At 55.7% G+C, this 19002-nt stretch overlaps 1 protein-coding gene across 5 annotated transcripts in view; it reads left to right on the top strand.

Moving 5' to 3' along the window:
- The first annotated feature begins 3296 nt into the window (after window positions 1-3296).
- Window positions 3297-19002, top strand: part of KIFC3 (kinesin family member C3) — a 37137-nt gene continuing 21431 nt past the window's right edge. The window contains exons 1-5 of one of the 5 annotated variants that reach the window (XM_057314277.1): window positions 3297-3403; window positions 7684-7888; window positions 10439-10581; window positions 14879-15017; window positions 18016-18218. In XM_057314277.1, coding sequence (XP_057170260.1) covers window positions 7723-7888; window positions 10439-10581; window positions 14879-15017; window positions 18016-18218 — 651 coding nt within the window. In that variant the 5' untranslated portion in view covers window positions 3297-3403; window positions 7684-7722. Of the gene's footprint in view, window positions 3404-7683; window positions 7889-7991; window positions 8270-10438; window positions 10582-14878; window positions 15018-17336; window positions 17381-18015; window positions 18219-19002 lie in introns of those variants that run through there. The other 4 variants (XM_026494858.4, XM_057314278.1, XM_057314280.1 and 1 more) reach the window with 4 other exon arrangements.

Below are 19002 nucleotides of genomic sequence, written 5' to 3'. Positions count from 1 at the left end.
AAAAAAAGAAAGAAGAAAGTCTGTTTGGATATGCTTTAATGTACCTGTTCTTCCCCCTCTGAATTATACGTGATTTATTTAGTCAATGGAAACTTGAATGATTCCGGGCACTTGCAGAGGATTTCCTTGTGATCGAGTCAGGAAAGTGCCCTGTCCTCCAAGAGCTGTTGGTGTAGACAGGAGAGGCCATTACAATCCAGTGTGGGGGTGTGGGGGGGACAGGGAACGATGGTGCCTGGGTGGGTCAAGGAGCATGACCTCTAAGCTTGAAGGACTTGAAGAACAAGCAGGAGTCAGCCAGGTCAAGGTGGGTGGAGGCAGGTGGGAGTGGGGAAAGGAGAGAGGCTTTCTGGGCAGGGAACACAGCATTGCAAAGGCCTAGAGGTGATCAGATCTCAAGTTAAATCATTAAAACTGGAAAATCATGTAAATCTTATGTGGTGCTTTACTCTAGGTTACTGTGAGAATCAGATCAAACATAATCCGTGTTATTTCTCCCCTCTTTACTTCCCTCTGGGTGATAGACTTCTTGGGCCCCTGGCTACCTCTCGGATGGACACCTTAAAGTGAAGGGGTTTCAGGCTCTTTGAACCCCCGTCTCGGGGATAGGGTGGATATAGTTAAGAAGCTGCAGTGCTCTGGCCACTGCCTCTTGTGTAGCCCTCCCGACATTTCTATACTTCTGCTAGAAGGTGGGCAAGAGGTCAAGGCCAAAGGCTGAACCGAAGTGTCCTCACTTACGGATTCAGGACCTCAGTGTTGGAATGGCCAGGTCTCTGGCCAATCTCTACCTTCCCTGTAGCCAGGAGACAGTTGGCAGCCTCCATATCAAACCATCAGTGAAGTTTCTGGGATAGAAATGACCTTGGAGTCATTAGTCTGTAGTTCCTTGGTGGCATTGTACATTCTTAAACTAAATTCCAACAATCATAAAGCAATTTGCTTTTATATTTCAAGTCGGAGTTCTGCAAGAACCTAAAAATTGTCTCCATCTAACACCTCAGTTTTCTTTTTTTCTCCACTAATGCTTTGATCTTAATAAACGCTTGCATCTGGGACCGCAACTCATTACATAGGATAGGACTGTCTGCGTGTACATTGTGCACATACACACACGCTCACACCCATTGGGTTCATAGCTCAGCTCTGTCACACACTGGGTTTATGAATGAACTGTGGGAGGATCAGTTTCTTCTCCTAAAAACCGGAGATACACTGGTGTCCACCTCAGGGTGTTCAGGGTTAAATGGGATCTTGTTTATAAAGAGTTTAGTGCAGTGCCTGGCAGTGTTAACTTTGGATAAATGGTAGCTATTATGTGCATACAAAAAAAAAGACTGTACTAAAATGTTGGCAGCATTTATCTCAAGTGGGTGGGATTATGGTTACAATGAACATCTATTACTTTTGTAATCAGAGAAAACGAACAATAAATGTTATTATTAATTTAAAAATCTGGCTTTGCCTTCGTCGGAAGGAACCTGCGGTTAATGTCACTGTACCAGCCGGCAAGTAAGACAAGGCCTCCAGTTCTCTCTACCAGGACTTTGCAGACAAACAACTTGCCTCAATCGAATAATAGCGTGATACTTGGTCAGGATTCTAGAGACATTCTGCCCTCATCCAACCCTGTAGTCCCCTTGACCGCTCTTGTCTGGAGAGCAGGCGGGGGGTTCAGAGAAGGGAACTCTCAAATTACGGCCTTCTCTCCCGTTGAGAGGGTTATCTGGGGTTCTTAGTTGGAAATCTGTAACTCTCCAAGGAACCATTCCAGGAGAGGGACATTTACCCTCTACTGGGCCTTCACTTGAGCATCTCAGAAAATAAAACACACATTAGCCCACTTCCAGCGGGGGGCTTGTGGAGTGTCCTGTTCTGGCATCCAGAACAATGAGAGGCCCAGGGCCTTGGCCTAGTGCCTGGGCCGAGACAGGAGATAGAACCTTTGTTGATCTGCATGTCCCCCTGCAGTCCCCTCCTTGCACCTCTGGGGAAGAGTCAGGTGCCCACCCTTCTCGGACTGTCTGCGGAGCCATCAGCCTGCACTGGGCGGGCTTCTGAGCTTCCTTCTTGTCCTCCTGCAGCCTGGAGGGGACGATGGCTGCCGGCTCTGGAGTAAAATGCCACCTCTGTTTGGGAGACAAAGAACAGAGTGGCTCCTCTGGGTCAGCTGTCTCTCCTTGGCCGCCGGCTCCCTGGCCTCCCCTGTGCCTCTTCTGAGACGTCCCCCCAGGAGGGACTTTGGGCTGTACCGGGAGCTGCTGCCTGCTCCTGAGCGGTTGCACTCTGCGCTTGTTGCACTGGAGCTTGAAGGAGTATTTTACCTTAAAAAACCCTAAGCCCTGGAAGATGCAAATTCCGGGGGTGGTGCCGTGGCTGGGGAGGCAACCCGGCCTGTGTATTCCTACTAGAGCTAGTGAGAGCATGTGTGTGTGTAAACATAGTGATAACGTGTGACACACGTGTGTGTGTACATGATACCTGGAGTGTGAGAGCGCGTGAGTGAGAGTGTGGACTTGGGTTTCAAAGGATGTGTATACTAGAGTGTCAGAGAACGAGGTGTGGAGGGTGTGCGAGAACGTGTGTGAGGGAGAGCAAGTGTATGTATGCCCCAAGGTGCATGGGAGCCATTGCACGTGGACCGTGTGTGGGGAAGCACGTGTGAGAGCGCCTGACGATACCGTGAGTGCCTGTGTAAAGTGTGTGAGAATGTGGAAGTGTATACATGTTATCTGTATATAGAGAGCGTGTGTGAAAGCGTGTGTTAGATGGTCAAGAAAACGAGCTGGTGTGTGAGAGCGTGTGAAGGACAGCATGGGAGAAGCGTGTGTGAGGAGTAACGAGCGTGTGTGAAAGTTCGGTACGAGGGTTAGCGGATGTGCGCCTGGGAGTGTAAAGAGCAAAAGCACGTGTGTGAACACTGGATGTGTTCGTGTGTGCGGACTAGAGCATGTGTGAAGGCATGTGTGAGGGACGTGTGTACTGGCCTGCGAGAGCCCATACACGAAAAATGAGCATGTATGACGCTGTGTGTGCACCAGTGGGTGTGCGAGCACGTGTGCACTAGCGTGTGTGGGGCGTGGGCCCCCGGCCCCGGGGCCCAGCGGGAACATCTGTGCGGAGCGGGGAGGCCGCAGAGTGGGCGGCCCCGCGTGTGAGTGTGAGCGCGCGGGAGAGTGCGCGGGAGCGCGGGCGCGCCGCCGACCCCCCGCCTGGGCAGGAGCCGGTTGCCATGAGAACGCGCCGCGGCCCGAGTTAATCATTTCCTGTGGAAAGTGTGCGGGAGGGGCGGGAGCGGGGCGGGCCGAGGAGGCGGCGGCGTGGAGCTGCCTCCCGCCGGCGGGCCGGGTCGGCCGAGCCCCGGGCTCTGCGGCGACGCCGGGATCCTGCCTTCGCCAGGCCGGTGAGTCGGGGACCGGGGCGGGCGGGGGGCGGGCTGGGCTCTCGGGGTCCGCCCGGCCCACCGTTCCGGGTGCCGCGTCCGGGCCCGCCCTGCCCGCAGGACCCCCGCCCCTGCCCGGACCGCTGCGGGGCGCGGGGAAGGCCGGGCCCGGGAGAAGCAGCCCTCCGTGGTCGCCCGCCGCCCCCCTGCGCCGATCAGCCGGAGCCGAGGACCTTGCCCACAGCACGGCTTGGGGCGGCACGTCCCCTGGGGTCGCAGCAGCGTCGGGACCCCCTTTCCGATCTTTTTGGCCCGGGAGAGCAGAAACAGACCTGGGAACCTCATGTCCATTAGGGCCTCCCCCTCCCCTTGCAGAGATTCCCCCTCACCCCCCAGGGATCCCTTGAAGGCTGCAGTTTTGAGCCTCCCACCACATATGTTCCCTGGGCAGTTCGCTTTCCCCCTCGCAGGGCAGGGGTGGGTAGGCCGGCCCTGAGGTTGGAAGGAGGGCCTGGGCCGGTGCCGTCCTGGGCAGTAGGAAATTAAGCCAGTGACAGCAGCCGTCTGGGGGATCCCAGCAGGGAGGGCAAGCCAGAAGCCACCTCCTTCAACCCCCTGTTGTGAGTTAGAGCAGAACTCTGGTGCAGTGAAGGGCCTGGTCCTGGGAGATTTTAAAGAGGAAGCTGTATTTAAATTCTCAAGTACTCCCCCCACCCCCAGCATATCTTGTCTCAAGGTTGTGGGTCCTGGCCGTCCCTGACCTTTCACCTTCCCTGGGCCACGAGGCTGGGTGAGCAGCTCTCCTTGCCCAGGCGCACTCCCCATGCCCTTGATAAAGTAGCCGTCTCCTTGGCCAGGGAGAGTCATTGGCAAGGAATGCAGCCTCGGAATGGGGCCCTGTATTTGCAGTGTTTGGACTTTAGGGACTTAGGGTGATGAGTTCTGCTGCTCTTGTGGGAGCGGAGGTTTTTGAAGTCTGGGTTGTCCTGGAAGAGCCAGGACCTGTGACTGTGCAGGGGAGGGCCAAGCCCCTGTCCGGCCTCCCTGACCTTCTCTCCCAGGGAGACTTAAGGCCTCCCCAGCAGCAATATCTGGGTACTTGTCAAATCTGTCCTTCAATCATTGCAATATCTCTGGTCTGGGGGAGAGCAGAGGTTGGGGGGGAGGGAGCGCTGCAGTCCTATTGCCCTGGCCTAGACAAAGGGGCAAATCTGTCTTCCTCTCCAAGCCAGCCCCTCTGCACTCACTCACCACTGGAGGGAGGGAGATCACTGAAAAATAAAAACTTTGAGCTCCTTATATACGCCAGCATTGTTCTGAACACTTTATATATGCCCTGTCTAATTCTTGTACCAACCCTGTAAGGTGGAGTTCTCCCCACTTTCAGATGGAGATAATGAGGCACAGGGAGACAAAATAATTCTCCCAAGGTCACACATCCAGTAAGTGGCAGAGCTGGGTCATAGCCACTCCACTCCACGTCCCCATTGTCCCACCCCGTCCCCATTGTCCCACCCCGTGAGTCCTAAGTTGGCAGAAGCCCCAGCCTTGGGCTTGTTTGAGTCCTGGATTCTTTGACCTTCCCACCCTACTGGCTGCTAAATTCAGCTGCTTTTTCCTCTTCAGGATCTTGCACACACCCTTCCTCTTTCTTCCTGCTATCTTCCTGGCTGCCTCTCCAACTTCCCTTCCAGAAAGTCACAAAAGTATTGTCTCCTCCTGTCTCTGTCCCTCAGACTTGACTGATCTCTTTAACAGTCTTCTCTCTCAAACGTGGAATCAACCTTCAATGCCCTTCTCACCTTTCCAGGAGCTTGGCATGCAGGTGGAGACTGTCTCTCTCCCTCTTTGCCCCATTAGGCCATTGGTCTTCGGGGATGGTCGTGTGCCCAGCTCCGTGCCAAGCAACCTGGAGGAAAGGGCATCTGGCTCTTCCCCCTGGTTCCTTCTGCTCCATACTGGTCCATCTTTGTTTCCTCAGTGGAGCTGGCCCACATATTTGGATTAGCCTCTGTCCCATCCTTTGGCCCACAGTCCAGTAACACTGTACCCAGAAGCCTCCTCCAAGTTGTCTTCCTCAGTCAGGGAAGGCAGAGTGCATGAATCCTTGGCCAGTAAGCCTGGCATTCTTCCAGAGCTTCGCTGTGTGAACTGTGATCACCAGATCTTCCGCTACCCATCCCTGTACTCAGACTTCTTTTGCCTCTCCCTGATTCAGTCATTCCTGGCCCTGTCCACCCAGCAAGCTCGGATCCCTCCTATCCTACGTACCATATCTTCTCAATCAGCCTCCCCTCCTCACCCTAGCCCAACTTCCCCACGGAGAAGGAAGCAGCTGCTTCCTTTAGCCCTGTGCACCTCTTGGGCCTACCCAGGTCTGCCCTCTGCCCAGCTCCATTGATGGGCTCCCTTCTAGAGCCCCCAGGGCTTTCTTCCAGTTTGACCTCCCCATGGCCTTGTTAGCTGGAAACTGACCATCCTCTCCTTCCCCCCTCACCGTCCGGTCACGTGTGAGGACTCTGCACCTGCCTGGTGGTGTCGACACCTCTGACCGTCCTTCTCCAGCTTTCCTTACCACCCAGAGTGAGCTCTGTGCTTGGTTATCTTTGGTGATTGGATCCTCACCTGTGGCACTTGGACTGTCGTTAGCCTCCCAGCTCTGAATCCCCAGCCCTGCTCTTTGCCAGGCTTCGGCCCAGGCTCGTGTGTACATGTGTTTCAGGGCCTTCACCTGTCAAGCCATTGCCAGGGGTCTGGTGTGGGTGTTGTTCCAGCACCAGGCTGGGGGGGAGGGGGCTGCACCAATGACTGTGCTGTGGGCCCCACCATGGAGAACCAGAGCGGGTCAGGGGAGTGGACACTGTTCAAATAGGTAATCTTTCCTGTCTGGTAGAAAGCAGTCTGCGGCCCAGGTGGCGCCATCAGGAAGTTCCTGGGTGCCTCGAACTCCATTTTAAAACCAAAAGCAGGGGCGCCTGGGTAGCGCAGTGGTTAAGCGTCTGCCTTCGGCTCAGGGCGTGATCCCGGCGTTATGGGATCGAGCCCCACATCAGGCTCCTCCACTAAGAGCCTGCTTCTTCTCCCACTCCCCCTGCTTGTGTTCCCTCTCTCGCTGGCTGTCTCTCTCTATCAAATAAATAAATAAAATCTTTAGAAAAAAAAAAACCCAAAAGCAAAGTCCGCATTGCCTCTCTGAGCTGACTTGGCGTCCTCTGTTCCTGGCATCACTGTCTGAGTCTGGGACTGTAGCCGGGTACTTTAAATGCCCTCACAGCTGCTTTACACACCATAGGTGTTCAATAAAGACTCGTGTAGGGAATGCTTAAAATCTGTTCTATTCGTCTGCTCAGTTCATGAGGGACCTATGCAGCTTGCTTGCTTGCTTGCTTTTTAAAAAAATATTCTAAAAATTTATTTTAGAGAGAGCTCAAGCAGGAAGGACAGAGGGAGAGGGAGAGAAAATCTCAAGCAGACTCTATGCTAAGTGTGGAGCCCCAGGCGGGTTCTGATTTCACGACCCTAAGCCAAAACCAAGAGTCAGCCACTTAACCCACTGCACTACCCAGGTGCCCCCGCCATGGGGCTTTCTATTCAGACCAGTGCTCCCCACCCCCACCCCACCCTCTCCTCCCATACCACCTGGTGCCTCCCTGTATCCTGTTCAGATCATGAAGGTTTGCTGAAGTGCTTACCTCCCTCCTGACAGGGAGCTCTGAGGCCCCATCTCTCTTGATCAAAGAGGACCCCTCGCAGGTGCCTGGCACACAGCAGATGCCAGATAAATAATTATTAGATGAAGAAGCAATGAATCGTTGTATCTTACTGCCTGCCAAGTTGTAGGCACAGAGTGGAGGCTAGTTGAATAGACTAGATAGAGTGGACTTTAAGAGAATTTGATATATATGTCTTTCTTGTCACTGGCCACAGTCAGGCCCCTTCTGATTAGAGTTATGGAGATGCTGTTGACTTGGGCTGCCTCCCTATGGGGCTGTGACCTGGCACGTCTTCAGGCTGCCAGGCTTCCAGGGGAGGGGCTGAGATGTGAGGGCTCCACAGCGTGCTGCAGATGCACCTGATGGGCTCCTCACCCACTTCTGAGCCTCCTTACTTGGGTAAAAGCACCTTGAAACGGTGAGGGGCTCTGTGTCATCCCGCAAGCTCAGGGACCTTTGCTGGGGGGTGGAGGTGGCATTGGAGTTGGGGCTGCCGCTCCGGGTAACAGGTGACCCTGTTGCAGGCAGGCTCTGATCTGTCCCCCAGCTGCAGCCGGCTCAGCCTCGCCTCCCCTGTTCTGTCCGCAGGCCGCCCGGCGCCCGGAGGAGGCCCCTGAGCCCCGGGCCATGGTCCCGTCTCGCCGGCCGTGGAACCTGGGAGCCACGCCCTCGCTGCGCGGCCTGTGGAGAGTGGGCCGGGCCGGGGAGCCCGAGCCGGGGATGGCTCGCCCCGCCCCCGCCAGCCCGGCTGCCCGCCCTTTCCCATACACCGGCCCGGGGAGGTTGAGAACTGGTGAGTCCGCATTTTTAAAATGCCTCTTTATTTCCCTTCCTTCCTCCAGATAGCAGAGATGAGGCCGGGCTTTCTCGCAAGTTCCTAGGCTCAGTCAGAGCTGTCAGGTAATTACAGGGTGCCGGGCAGCCCGCGGGCCGGCGCGGAGTCGCAGTCGGGGCGTCAATCTCGCCGGCGCTCTTGCCCCGCGCTCGCCCGTAAAGAGAGGTCCCGGACGCCGAGTTAAACTTCAACGCGGTTTCTGGAGCAGGGGGACAACGCCGCCCAAACCACGCGATCTCCACCCGGCCGGGCGGGGGGCGCTCCGCGGCGGCGCGTCCTTGGTCCCTGGCCGAGCGCTCGCGGTCTCGCTCCGGTTTCTGCCCGCGGTTGGTAAACAAGGTAGGTGAAGTGGCCGCCCGGTGCCCTGCGCGGCACTGACACTTGATCTGCCGGCCGGCTCGCGGGGGACACGAGGAGCCGACCCAGGCTGCCACGGAGCGTAGCTTAGCCGAGTTTGGGTGCCCTGCGCTTGGTTTCAGGTGCCATCCGGGGCGGCTCCTGTAAGGTCCCGACAGCAGGTGGGCAGTGAAGGAGTCCCTGAGTGCGGACCCTCGCTGTCCCCCCCCCCCCCCGGGGAGCTGTCAACACCAGCTCTCCTTTCTGGGTCATGTCCCCTGCTACCTCACACGCCAAGAAGTGAGTGGCACATCTGATTTCCGGTGCGAGCTGTATCATCGGGTCCGGGGAGCTGCCCCATGACTGTCTCCCAAGCTGAGCTTGGGGAAGTCTGGAAGTATGGAGGGAGAGAGGGGTCTTCAGTCAAAATGTGTTGAGGAGCTTGCTGTCTGTTATTCCTTGACCTACAGAGAAAGGGGTTTAGATTACCACCCTGTCTGAGCTAGCAGAGTCCCTTTGGGCCATCAGATTCAAGCCCCCCCCCATGTACAGAAGGGGAAACTGAGGCCCAGAAAGGGCACACAGCAAACTTCAGTTCCTTCTCTCCCACATTTGTGCCACTGGTGGCCGCCAGAGCGGTACCCTCCAAAGTCTCTCTGCAGAGGACAGGTGAGGCTGGGGATGGCCTGGAGTCTCTGGGAAAAGCTTGGGCTTTTAGGTCGAGTAGCCTCAATTGTCTGGAAGGGGATGAAGATGGCCTCTACACCACAAGGTTTTCCTAAGATTACAGATGTAATATGAATGGGTATTGCTTTTCTGAGGAAAAAAAAGAAAGAGAGAAAGAAAGAAAGAAAAAAGGAAAGAAAAAAAAGAAAGAAAAGAGGGAAAAAAACAAGCAAAAGACAAAAGTGTTCGTTTGGAAAACTAAAAAAAAAAAACACTCAAAACTAAAAAACTAAAAAAATTTTCAAAAAACTAAAAAAAAAAGCCACTCAATAGAAAACACAGAAAAGTATAAAAAAGAAAATAAAGATCACCTATAGGCTTGTTACTGGACACTTTCTGTGCTCCTTCTGATCTTGTGTATGTGGGCACGCGCGCGCATCGGTCTGTTCCATGAGTATTATGAAGATTATGTGACCATACAGACTTACCCACTTTTACAATTTAAGACAAAGGTCAAATGAAATCCCGTGGGTGAAATGCTAAGCAGAGTGCCTAACACTGCGTAGGGTTTCAGCCAGCTTGGTCACCCCTGGCCCCTCCGCCCCCACCCCCACTCTTAGCTCTGCCTTCAGAGGGACAGGCGAGCAGAGGGTAGGTTAGCCCATGGGATTGCGGTCCCGGCTCAGTGTGACCCTGGGCACATTATTCACCCTCCTCGGTTGTGGTCCTAAGGGCCTGCATCAGTGGCCACTTTCTGTGTGCCCGGCACAGAGTGAGCGTGTTAACATGTGTCCTTCCATGGAACCCTCACCCCAGAACTAGGAGCTTGGTTCCTTATCCCCACACTATCGACAAGGAAACTGAGGATCGGGCAGGGCAGTAAGGCCCTGCTGGGGGGTTGAAGTGGGGTGCATGGGATATCCATACCACGGTCAGCTCTCTCCCCGCTCCAGTGAGGGAGACAGTGTGTCAGAGGCTCGAGGGGATGTGCTTTAGCTGATCCTCAGTATGCTTTTGGAGGCTGCAGGGACCAGGCCTCCCAGCACAGGGTTGGTGTTTAGGAAGGCAGGGGAGCAGTTGCCACCTAGAGGCGGCCTTGGTAATAAAGCCATGGCCCTGGGGCTCCTGTGAAGATGAACGCAGCCAGGTTGGCATAGGCTTCCCTTTGCTGCTCTCTGGAGAGGGTGTTCATGAGCAAGTGCCAGCCCCAAAAGCCACTGTGGAGGGCGGGGAGCACCCCCCCCCCCGCCTCAGAGGCCTCGGGTGCCTTCCCAAAGAGAAGCTCGGGTGGCTTTTGGGAAGAGGGGAGCACAGCCCCTGCCTGGTGCCAGGCCTTCCCTCCGAGGCGGTCAGGCGTGTGAGGGCGTGTGAGTCCCTCCTGGCTGCGCCTGGGCCGGCCCGGAGTGTGGGGAAGCAGGGCTCAGCCACGGCCCCAGCCAGGGGTCCTGGCCGGCAGCCTTCAGCCAGGGGCCTAGCATCTTACCTGTATTCTCTGTCCTGGGACAGGGCGTGGAAAAGACACCCCAGTCAGCAGTGACGAGGACTCTGGCGTCCGAAGTGCCGCTCGACCGGCCCTAGCTCAGTGCCGAGCCCTCAGCGTGGACTGGGCTGGCCCTGGGAGCCCCCACAGGCTCTACCTGACCGTGCAGGTAAGCACCGGGGCCTTCGGAGCCTTCTGATCTTCACGGGCCGGGCCGGGCTGGCGGGCCTCAGCTCTCTGAGCTCTGCGGCCGGGCCCCCAGCAGGCCGTGTGGGGAGGAAAGCACAGAGAGAGCCGGGGACCTGCCTTGTGCCTCTTTGCTGCGCGCCTCACGGCACATCCGCCCTGAGCCTGCGCGGATGGAGCAATTTGCTTTATTAGGTTATCTCGGGGAGAATCTCACAGGAGATGACAGAGACTTTTCAGCCACACCCCGGCTGAGGTGTTAAAGTGAGAACTGTGGGACCTTCGCTGAGAAGCTGTTAATTCCCACTCGAGCATGTTTGCCCATGGGGCAACACTAAGACAAATTTTACATATATTTGTGTACTTGGTCATAGAGGTAAAACATGATAGTAAGAAGAACTACTGTTTGCTGGACACGGACTTTCTACCAGACACTGGTGCCATGTGTTATATGTCTCACATCAGTACTCAGCAATCTCAAGATATGGTTACTGTTTTATCGGGTTGTGTGGATGAAGGAGGCTCAGAGAGAAACCGAATGCCTCCCATAGTCCTGTGTCTTGGAGAAATCCACTAATAAGAGTTGGGTGTTTATGTATTTTTCCTATGTAACCACTGAAGTATATTTATTTATATACAAATTGTATTATTTGTCTGTACATACTGTTCTGTGACTAGCTCTTTCAGGAGTACCTCTTGGTGATTTCTTCATGCATGTCACTAGACGGAGAACTCGCTCATTCTCTTAAACTGCTGCAGCATATTCCGCTTCAGGGTTTACCATAAATTATCTAACCGGTCCTCTGTATCCTTTCTGATTGCGATGAGCTCCTTAAATATCTACGCATCCACGCAGCTATGGCTTGGAGCGATGTCAGGACAGTTCAGGCGCTGCACATTTTAAATGAATACATTTGTTAACCGATATTTACAGAGTGCCTCTGTGCCAGGTGCTGGCCCAAACAAAGCGGAGAAATAGACCTGACAGTCTGGATGAAGGACCAGAGTTATTTGGGGGTGCTGTGAAGGCCCCCTGCCCAAGAAGGATGGTACATGAGAGGGCTCACGTTGAAGGGACATGGGCAAATGGGGGGCAGGACGGAGTGTGGGAAATCCAAGTGCCCTTTCAGGGCATATCCTCCTTCATGCAGATGGAAGTCGTGGGCCCAGGCGGTGTGTGGCCCCAAGTCCTGATCTGAACATGGCCCAGGGTTTCATGTTGCTTCAGAGGCCGTCTTGGGCTCCAAGGCTTTTCTCGGCCCTTCTCGTGTGGTTCATGTGCAAACTGAGCCAAACGGTCCTTCTTTTATCTTACGGTCTGCAAGAAAAGCAGGTCTGGTGTGAGAACAGTTAAAGAAACCAGAGGACCCATTTTTTTTTTCTCTGACTTGAGCCATTGGTAGTTAAATCGGGAGGTGGTCAGAAACCGGCTGCCTTGAGTTGGGTGGTGGCTCTCTTCTTGAATTTTGATTATGGGGTGTTGGGTTGTGGTTGCTGCCGAGTCCTGGGGTCAGCAGATCTGCTGGGAATCTCTGAGAAGCTCCTGTCAGCAACCAGTTTCCATGTTGGTGTTCTTCTGGGCCCCTGCGAAGCTGCATTATGTTTATAGGCGCTTGGAGGTCAGGGCTGTGGGGCTGAAGGAGGGCCCTAGGCACCGTGGGGTGACCTGGTAGGCTTAGGGAACCTCCCCCCTGCCCCAGCCTCTCAAGTAGTTAAAACCTGAGATGCTCCTTCTGGAGGCACTGCAGAAATTCCCAACACCCCCCCCCCCCCCACCCGGCTGCCCTTCCTGTGGCTTGGCCAACAGGCCAGAAATAGTGTAACCTTTGCTCTGGTCGGCAATTGGAAACTCCCAGCTGCTGCCATTGCCGCCACCGCTGACAAGCCTGCTTGTGATGGAGTGGCAGTTGGTCAAAGGGTGGGGACCAAATAAAGTCGGGGGGTTAGTTTTCCTACATAGAGATTGTGCTCACCACCGTCCCTCTCAAGTAGAACGTGAGGTCGAAAGAGGGAGTCACACGTGAACAACTGATGTGGCTTTCTCTTTCTTTTCTCTGTTTGTTTGGGTTACAAAAGTAATAATGAAAAAAACAGCAACAAGGAAAAGTACAGAAAGAATATAGTGCTGAGGGCTCTCTGCCATTGGGTTCTTACTGTGCGCCAGCCGCTTTGAGAACTTTGCACACGTTCCAGCAGTTACCCTTCAGGCCGGCGGCATCAGGGGGCTGATAACATTTCTATTTTAAGAATGGGGAGAATGAAGCTTCAGGGAGGGACAGGAACTCGCCCAGAGCCGCACAGCTCACACGAGGCACAGCCAGGCTTCATGCCCGGCCCTTTCCGACTCCAGACTCGGAGCATTCTGTTATAATTTTTTTTAATTTTTATTTTTCTTTAAATTTTATTCACATTCAATGAATTAACATATAGCGTATTATTGGTTTCAGAGGTAGAGTTCAGTGATTCATCGGCTGTATGTAACACCCAGTGCTCATCACCCCAGGAGCCCTCCTTCATGCCCGTCACCCAGTTACCCCATCCCCCCACCCCCTCCCCTCCAGCAACCCTCAGTTTGTTTCCCATAGTTCAGAGTCTTATGGTTTGTCTCCCTCTCTGATTTCATCTTATTTTATTTTTCCCTCCCTTCCTCTATGATCCTGTTTTGTTTCTTAAATTCCACTTATGAGTGAGATCCTATGATCATTGTCTTTCTCTGACTTTCTCTGACTTATTCCACTCAGCATAATACCCTCTAGTTCCGTCCACCTCATTGCAAATTGTAAGATTTCGTTTTTTGATGGCTGAGTAATATTCCATTACGCACACGCACCCCCCCCCCCACATCTTTATCCATTCTTCCGTGGATGGACGCCTGGGCTCTTTCCATAGTTTGGCTATTGTGGACATTGCTGCTGTAAACATTGGGGTGTAGGAGCCCCTTCAGATCACTATGTTTGTATCGTTTGGGTAAATACCTGGTAGTGCAATTGCTGGGTCGTAGGGTAGCTCTATTTTTAGCTTTTTGAGGAACCTCCATTCTGTTTTCCAGAGTGGCTGCACCAGCTTGCGTTCCCACCAACAGTGTTAAGAGGGTTCCCCTTTCTCGGAGCATTCTTTTAAACAGAGCGTTTGTCTTTTGTCTCAGATACAGCAGGCACAAAGACGCGCAGAAATGTCTGTAGGGGCGCCTGGCTGGCTCAGTCGGAAGAGCATGCGACTCTTGATCTCGGGGTCATGAGTTCGAGCCCCATGTTGGGTGTAAAGATTACTTAAATAAAACGTAAAAAAATAAAATAAAATATGTCTGTAATCCCCCTTCCCGGATAATTTCCATTGACATTAAAAAATAGAACACTGTAGATGCTTATAAGGCTGAAAATACAAATGCCAAGAAAAGGTTCAAAATGAAATGTCAAGACTCCTTTCCCTTTTCCCCCACATTGTCACGGTTGACTTTCTTTTTACTTGCTCAAAAGTTTAAATGAGGCACGTTTCTCCTCCTCGCTGCTGTGTCACCTGACCTCCCAGAGAGAACCATTGTCTATATAGTTCCCCAGATTTTGGGTTTTTTTGAGGCCTGTTTTATTTGTCTTATCATCAGATGGTATTGCCCTCTACATCTGCTTCTGCAGCTTACTTTGGATGTCTGTGTGCGCTGCAGGTGATTTTCTCTGGATGATTCTTTCTGTCCCTCCCCCTCTCTCTCCGGGCCTGTCCGCTGGCCTGTTCTACCTCAGCCTTCTGTGCCTCGGTTTCTCCTTGACCAGGAGATGGGGGGTGGGGCCTGGCCTTCCCCTGCTCATGTGCATCCGTGTGCCCCGCTCCTGGCAGTCCCGAGCTGGTGCCATCTGTAGGTGGGGCAGCTGACATCATGGGGAAAGTTGTGCCTGGTGGGGCCGGACAGCCCTGTGAACGGTGGGCCCATGGGCCTGAAACAAGCAGGTCGCTGCCCTGGTGACTCACACCTCACAGAGCCCGCAGGGACAGCCCAGTGAGCTTCACGTGAGGACGTCTAAGTGCCCGAGAACCTTCTTCTCTGGTGCAGATGGCTGGCTGCCAACGGGGGCCAAGAAAATGCACCGCCACTGTCTTGTCATGACCTCTGGGCACATTTCTTCCAGACCCCAGGCCTCATTGTCCTCACCCACTCACACAGCGAGCGATGGATCCGTGGGCCCGGGGTGCTCACCAGCTCCAGGAGCACACCATCTTCAGGCTCGGGGGGGTCCCCTCCCCACTGCAGTCCCCTTCACGTGAGGATTCTGGTTGTGTCTTGGCAGCAAGCCCTGCTGGACAAGGGGTGCGAGAACAAGAGTCAGGGGACGAAAGAAGAGAAGCTCGTGAAGAGGCAGGCGCCGGCCCCCAGGCGGGACCGGGAGGCCCAGGAAGCTGGTGGCACCATGAATGTAGAGAAAACAGGTAAAGGAGGCCTGCCCACCAACCTGGAACAGCCCTCGCTGAAGCTGGCAGTGGAAGGGAGGCTGCTGTGGCATTTGAGTGGTCCCCATATGCTGTCCTCTGCACCTGGAGGTGGCCCAGCCAGATCCTGGCCACCTGGACTTGGAACTCAGAGACCCCAGCTGCCCACCCCCACTCCAGGGATATCCCCGTCCCAGTGCCACCAGGGCCCCACCCAGTGATGAGAGGCCCATGTGGGCTGGGGTTGAATTTCCCTGCTTTTTGTCTTTTCCCAGTGCCTGTCAAAAGCAGGCCAGGGGTGGCAGCCTCTAAGACGCCACAGCCCGCAGAGAGAAGCCTGAACACAGCCCCTTTTCTGTGGATCCACCGGGGACCCAGAAGCTCTAGGACAGGGTTTTACCCTGCTGCCGCAAGGCTGGGATAGAGGAGCTGGTGGCTCCATTCTTCTCTAGCCAGGATGACTGGTTCTGGAAGATTCTATGGGCCCCCTTTGTGGGGTTCCCTAGTGGGAAGCCTGAGCCCAGCAGTACTTGGGAAAAAGCATCCTCAAGGAGCCCAAGGGGACGGCCAAGAACATGTGGAGAAAAAGCTTTCTCTTGCTTTCTTCCTCCCGTCACCACGGGTTAATTGGTGTTTCTGAACCTTCTGTGTGGTGGAAGGAGCCAGTGCCTTCTCTGGGGTTGTCCCAGAGCTATGGTTGCCTGTCTGGCATTCAGGGGCAGGTGCCGGGGTCTGGCCGAGGTGTGGGCAGACGGGCCTTGGGAAGGGGTGCACCGTCCAGCCAGTCAGGTTGGCTCTCCTAATTTGTGGAGAACAGAGAGAGCAGCTCCTGTGAAGAGTGGGGACTGAGTCTTGTCAGTGGGGCCAGGGCCGGACCTCAGTGTCCCTGTGCCTGAGTGGCCGTGAGGGGCAGTGAGCAGGCGGGGTCTCTGAGGCACACTGTCTTTTGAAAACTTGCACTGACAACTGCCTCACTAAGAGAGGCACGCAGCCTTCTCAGCGCCAAGCCCGTCCAGTCCCTCGTCCCCAAGTGCCCTTTGATCTCACCTTTCCCTGCTCCTCTGAACTCCCTAACTTCTTCAAGGTCCTTTCTCCCCCAGCAAGTGCTCTCTAGGCCTCGTTTCAGCACCCCTGGCTGCGCCCCTGTGCTGAGGTCAGGTTGAAGCCCTGTGTGGGCTCCAGGGGTGTCTCAGAACCTTCTCAGTGTCCTGGACAAGAAAAACGATTCCATGTCACATCCCAGCCCTGTGGCCTGTTGAATGACACTCCCTTCTATGCATCCCTCATGGATTCCAGGCTCCTTTTCCAAGGTTGCCTCTGTGGGCAAGGACCAATGTCCCCATTTTGCATAGGAGGACCCCAGGGGCCCCGCCCTCCCATCTCGTAGGCGGCAGAACTAGCTCTCGGGACTGGAGTCTAGTGTGTTCCCTACCACGCCATGGCAGTCTGCAAAGGGCTGAGGGCCATGCTGGTCACATGCTGCTCATGGCAGCCCCGTGTGCAGGCCTGGAAGCATCCGTCCGACCTCACTGTCTCTGGAACAGAGCAGAAGCTTGGCCAGCTGTGTGTGATACAACACCTGCTTCGTCACACATAGGCCCCACGGCCGGGGCCACTAGCCAGCCGGTGACGCGCCCACCCCAGCTCCCTGCAGGGGCTCGAGTCGCAGCTATTCCAAGGGCCTGCGAGAAAGGGAAAGGCCAGCCTGTGTGTGCTTCACCTGCTCTCTTGAGAGTGGCACCTTCGGCTTCATCGGCTCCACCGTCCTGGGGAAAGGGCTGATACACCCACCCAGCCCGAAAGCTCTGTTTTGGCCTCTCTGGAGTCTCAGTGAGCGCACTTGCTGCCTCCTGGTGGGTCGAAGCTGCCAGTGGGGTGTGTGACTTCAGGCACAGAGTCTGGGAGCCTCCGGGAGTCCTGCCTCCCAGCCGTGGCTCCTGGGGGGTAGTGTGGGGGAGCCCGGAAGCCCTGCTGCTCTGAGTGGAGGCCTGGAGTCAGCAGGTGCCACTTGTCACACTAAACTCTTGGAAGCACCTTTCTGCCTCCTGGGGCTTTGGCCAGGTCCCCCTTTGGGCTACCCGAGGGGAGAGGCAAATCTCCTGCCCTTACACCCTCTCCTCTGCCCCAACCCCGCCCCCCGCCCCCAGCTCCTTGCCAGCTCCCCTCCTGCGGAGACGGTGACCATTCTTGGTGTCCTCCAAGCAAGCTGTGACACGCATCCCAGGCCCTATGAGCAGGTCATGGCCCTTGATTCTGTGTCTTTGTCCTTCCGTCCGTCTGTCTGTCTCTCTCCTGCTCCTGGTGACAGGACAGTGGAAGGCCGTGAGAGGAGGAGGACTCAGGCTGAGGCACCGCCCCCCCTGGTATTTATCATTCCTCGTGCCCGTGCGGTCCCTGTGCTCAGCGCAGGTGTCGGCCCTGGAGCGGGCCTGGCTGTGTTCTGCTCACACGCTGTGTCTGTGTCCGTGTGTCCTGGTCTGGCTGTCCTTTGCACCCTCATACCCACCCCTCGCCCCTTCTCTGTGCGCGGTGACCACTCCCTGTGGATGTCAGGGGACGGGCTGGGGAGCCTCTGTCTCTAGAGGGGGTTTGGGGTTAAAGAAATCGTATTCTCCCAAGAATAGTGTTTTCTGGGGGAGAGAACCCCAGACTCTTCATCAGATGTTGCCAGAAGCCGTGTCTCTCTCAGCTGTGATTCCTTGCGGCCTGGCTGTGGAGAGGGGACAGCCCATCAGACCTAGGGCACAGGCTTTGAGGGGTATAGGGTGAAAGTTGCTTTCCTCAGTCCTAATCCACGCGATTGTGTGTCCCAGAAGCTGCCCGCGGACGTGGCTCCCTCTAGGGCAGGCCTGGAGCCCCTGGCTCACACACGCTGCTGCTGGCCTCGGCTTGCACTCCCACCCCATCCCCGATGGTCTGCCCTGCCCTGATGGCCCCCTCTCCTCATCCGGGGTGGCTCCTCTGCTGTTCCGCTGATTGGCCACTACTTTGCTCATAGGTGGGCGGCTCTTTGGCAGCGGGAGGTGTTCGAGCCTGGCGGGGTCACCAGGTGCGGCCCCCATGGTGCATAGGATGGTGGAGGCCATGTCCCAGCTGCAGGAGGAGAAAGCCCGGCTGCAGGAGGAGCTGGCAGCCCTGCAGGAGAGGCTGGCTCTCCGAGACAGTGACCAGCAAGCCACATCCACCCAGCTGCAGAACCAGGTACCTGGGGAGGAGGGGACGGGCAGAGGCCACTGCCCATCGTGGAGCAGGTCAGAGGGCACTGCTTGGGGCCCCTGGAACGAACCCACCGGGCCACTGGCACTTGGAACAGATAGGGTCCCCTCCCTTGGCTCAGGGACGCACGAGAGGGCAAGGTGGCAAGAGTCAGAGGCCTGGGTCTCCCCTTCTGCTCCTCCTCGTGCCCCATTCCTCGTGCTTCCCAGGTGCCCGAACCGACCTCTCCCGAAGTGCAGGCTGCGTGTGCAGATGTGAGTGGAGCGGGGAGGTTCTGGCATGCTGCCAGCCCTACGGCTGCTGCGGGGTCTACCCTGTCGCACTACCAGGCAGTCCGAGTAGACAAAAGTCACTGCAGAGGTCACCCCAGAGAAGGCTGGTAGGAGAGGAGAGGCTGGTGGGAGTGCGCGTGGGAGGAGGAGCTCTCAGACTTCTGGAAGCCAGGGAGAGCCTCAGGTGTGTGCTGGCAAGCGCTGTCACCTTCCTCGCTTGTCCAGAAGGACAGGTGCCGACTCGGAGCTGCATGCCCTCTGGGGCTGACCATGGGTCCTCCTCCCCCACCTGCATGTGGGCCCTGAGGCCCCTGTCTGGGGGCTCAGCTCCCCCCAGCCATGGTCAGTGTCTGTCTTTTGTGTCTGTCTGGCCTTCCCCACTTCCCCAAGGCCCCCCACCCTGTCTCTACATCATCTCTGCCTCGGATCCGTGCCCTGAACTCAGGGCCTAGGGTTCTGTGCTGAAAGCCCTGTCTTCAGGCGGGGCCTAGCTCTTC

Source organism: Ursus arctos, unplaced genomic scaffold, assembly GCF_023065955.2.
Source record: "Ursus arctos isolate Adak ecotype North America unplaced genomic scaffold, UrsArc2.0 scaffold_19, whole genome shotgun sequence".
NCBI lineage: Eukaryota > Metazoa > Chordata > Mammalia > Carnivora > Ursidae > Ursus > Ursus arctos.
Note: the sequence above shows the minus strand (reverse complement) of the source record. Positions and strands in the feature narration are given on the sequence as shown.